Source organism: Enhydra lutris, unplaced genomic scaffold (assembly GCF_002288905.1).
Source record: "Enhydra lutris kenyoni isolate GAN:26980312 unplaced genomic scaffold, ASM228890v2 scaffoldscaffold6, whole genome shotgun sequence".
Lineage (NCBI taxonomy): Eukaryota > Metazoa > Chordata > Mammalia > Carnivora > Mustelidae > Enhydra > Enhydra lutris.
This window is the reverse complement of record NW_019154090.1, coordinates 6,202,461-6,205,818: the sequence shown is the minus strand read 5'-3', so window position 1 is coordinate 6,205,818 and position 3,358 is coordinate 6,202,461. Positions and strand designations below refer to the sequence as shown.

Sequence of the window (3,358 nt, the reverse complement as noted above, 5' to 3'; positions counted from 1 at the left end):
TCCTCCTAATTCCAGCTACTATCATCTATCCCAGACCTCTGAAGCCCCGGCCTCCCTCGTTCCTTGCCCCTCCCCTTCCAATCCTTTCTCTACCCTGCAACTGGGAGTCTTTCTAAGGCTCAGCTCCCTCTCAACACCCCACTGCCTAAAGGCCTTTCTTCCACAGGCCCCCACTGCCTTCAGGAGACACTCCAAACTCCCACGTAGGGGGGATGCAGGCACTTCCCAACTTTGGTTTAAAAAAAAAAAGAAAGAAAACCTTTGCAGCCTTATTTCTCAAATTGTGTCTCCCAGCTCTATACTCTGGCCAAACTCCTTTCAGGTCCTCAAAAACACCAAGCTTCCTTATAACATATAAATCACAGGGATAAAAAATCCAGCATAGGGAAGGAATGTGGTCAGTAATACTGTAATAACATCACCTGGTGACAGAGGGTGACTATAGATATCGGGCCAAATGGTGGGTAACACAGAGAATTCTTGGGTCATGATGTCGTACACCTGAAACTAACATAACCTTGTGTGTCAACTGTACTTCAGTTGAAAACAAAACAAAACAAAACTACCAACCTTCCTTTTCGGTAGCTCTCAAACCTGGTTACACCCCAGCTCACCTGTCAAAAACCGAACACACATTAGTCCAGTTCCTGCCCCTGGTGATCCTGATTCAGGAGGTCAGGTGGGTCCCTGCACCCACATTCTGTGATGCTCCCCACAGCCACTGCTCTTTGTCTCCAGGTCTGGGATATGTGACTCCCTCTCCCTGGGACCCTCCTCTACCCCTCCAGCCTCCGCCCCACGTCACCGCTGTCTATAACCTCTTCTTCCACCAAGTCAAGGCTTGGTGCTCTTTCTTTGACCCTCCGGGTTAGGGCCCACACACGCTCCCAGCCCCATGGCCTGCATCATTGTGCATTCGTCACAATGAAATATAAAGTCCTGACTTCTCGTCTCCCACCTCAGACGCCAAGTCTAGGGGAAACCAGGATGGCATGCAGGTCTAGTTCACCGTCACTTTCCCTACACCCAGCAGAGACCCGACCCACAGCAGGTGCTCCATAAACGATGGCTATTTTCTAAGACAACAGATGAGCAGACCGGAGAACTGAGCACCTGTGGCAGTTTCCCCGAGAACAGACGGCTCGGCCAAGGCAGCACGCAGTTAGCAGTCTGGCCAGCAGAGGGCACCAGCCTGCTGCTCAAGCTCCCAGCCCACGCGGGCGCTGTGGTCAGTCAGAGGCGCCAGAGTGATGCTCAGTGGTCCTCTCGCTGCGCTGCAGATGAAGTAGGAGGAGTGTGTCCGCAGCCCGGCCGTGAAGCCTGAGTGCTCCCCCCTCACTTCTAGCAACAGGTACCATGGGCCCAGTCCTGCTATGAACACAGCTGAAACTCTGGCCACCGGTGGCAGGTCTTCCATTCCCAGCTTGGGGTGTCGGAAGGGGTGAGAAGGAAGGAAGAAAGACGACGACACAGAAGAGTGTCCGTAAAACTGCTTGTCTTGGAGAAGCGAGGGAAAGTTCTCTGGGCTGTGTCGCAGCTGACTTTCCCTCCCTCTCCCTCAGTCCGGACTGCACAGGCACCTGCCCCCAGCACCCGGAGGGAGATCCCCGGCCGTCAGCAGCAGCAGGTTCCGAACGCTGCCGGAGCCCCTGCTCCCACCTGTCTGTGAGCAATGAACACTTCGTGCTGCCTGCTGTCTGCTCAGCCAACCGTGCCCAACAGCTCAGAGCAGCTCACCGGCCCCTCCCTCAGCAACCAGAGCAGCAGCGGGTTCTGCGAGCAGGTCTTCATCAAGCCCGAAGTCTTCCTGGTGCTGGGCATCGTCAGCCTGCTGGAGAACATCCTGGTCATCCTGGCCGTGGTCAGGAACGGCAACCTGCACTCGCCCATGTACTTCTTCCTCTGCAGCCTGGCGGTGGCCGACATGCTGGTGAGCGTGTCCAACGCCCTGGAGACCGTCATGATCGCCATCGTCAACAGCAACTACCTGACCTTCGAGGACCGGTTCATCCAGCACATGGACAACGTCTTCGACTCCCTGATCTGCATCTCCCTGGTGGCCTCCATCTGCAACCTGCTGGCCATCGCCGTGGACCGGTACGTCACCATCTTCTATGCGCTGCGCTACCACAGCATCATGACCGTGCGGAAGGCGCTGGTCTGGATCGCGGCCATCTGGGCATGCTGCGGTGTGTGCGGCGTGGTGTTCATCGTCTACTCCGAGAGCAAGATGGTCATCGTGTGTCTCATCACCATGTTCTTCGCCATGCTACTCCTCATGGGCACACTCTACGTGCACATGTTCCTCTTCGCCCGGCTGCACGCCCAGCGCATCGCGGCGCTGCCCCCGGCCGACGGGGCGGCCCCGCAGCAGCACTCATGCATGAAGGGGGCTGTCACCATCACCATCCTGCTGGGGGTGTTCATCTTCTGCTGGGCCCCCTTCTTCCTCCACCTCATCCTCATCATCACCTGCCCCACCAACCCCTACTGCGTCTGCTATGCCGCCCACTTCAACACCTACCTGGTCCTCATCATGTGCAACTCCGTCATCGACCCGCTCATCTACGCCTTCCGGAGCCTGGAGCTGCGGAACACGTTCAGGGAGATCCTCTGCAGCTGCGAGCCATGAACCTGGGCTAGGGCGCCAGGGCCGGGGGAGTGGGCACCGGCGGCTCCATCGCAGGCGAGCCCCCAGCCAGCCAAGCGAGGTGTTTAGAAAAAAGAAGAGGGGGTAGAGAAGTCCTGGGTAGACTTAAAATGGGTCAACAGCCATAATCGGTATGTCTTTTCTCTTTGCACTTGCAAAGTCTTCGAAGGGGAAAATGGTACATAACGGGCTTTCTCGCAGGACTCTGCGGTAGGTAAGTCACTGATCTCCCAAAGAGGCCCCGGTCGGACTCAGTGAGGGCAGCTCGGGGTGCTGCCTGCCTTCACATCCATGCGCTCGGGGTCTGTAACGCCCACCTGCTCCCTCCTGCGTCCTCCCCGTGCCTCCCTGCCACAAGTCAGACAAGACGGAAGGGTTTTCATCGGCTCTGAGAGGGATTCGAATGTCTCCCCAGCAAACCTGCCACAGTTCTGGCTGTCAGCTGCTCAGATGGTCTTGTCCTTATTTCAGAAGAGACTGGGTTTCTAGTCTGCAACCCTATTTACTGTGAAACAATGGTCTAAAAAATATTGAGCTCCATGTGGAGGAAGCGATGCTACGTCTGCCCCTCTCCTCAACGCCCCAGACCAGCCTCCCCCCAAAAACGAGCATAGGGATATGACCTGCTTCTAGTTTGGCTGCTTCTGCTACTGCTCTCAGGTTCTTATGCAGTAAATCTAAGGCAGCTTTCAAAATTCTAATGAAAGA

General features: G+C 56.2%; 1 protein-coding gene across 1 annotated transcript; it reads left to right on the top strand.

Annotated features, from left to right (window-relative positions):
• The first annotated feature begins 1,303 nt into the window (after positions 1–1,303).
• On the top strand, positions 1,304–2,906 carry LOC111141755 (melanocortin 3 receptor). Its single transcript, XM_022494560.1, has one exon. The coding sequence runs from the start codon at positions 1,673–1,675 to the stop codon at positions 2,630–2,632; it is 960 nt and encodes a 319-aa protein (XP_022350268.1). The 5' UTR covers positions 1,304–1,672; the 3' UTR covers positions 2,633–2,906.
• Positions 2,907–3,358: the final 452 nt, after the last annotated feature.

Coding starts and splice junctions, on each gene's coding strand:
- LOC111141755 (XM_022494560.1), top strand. CDS start 1,673: ATGAACACTTCGTGCTGCCTGCTGTCTGCTCAGCCAACCGTGCCCAAC.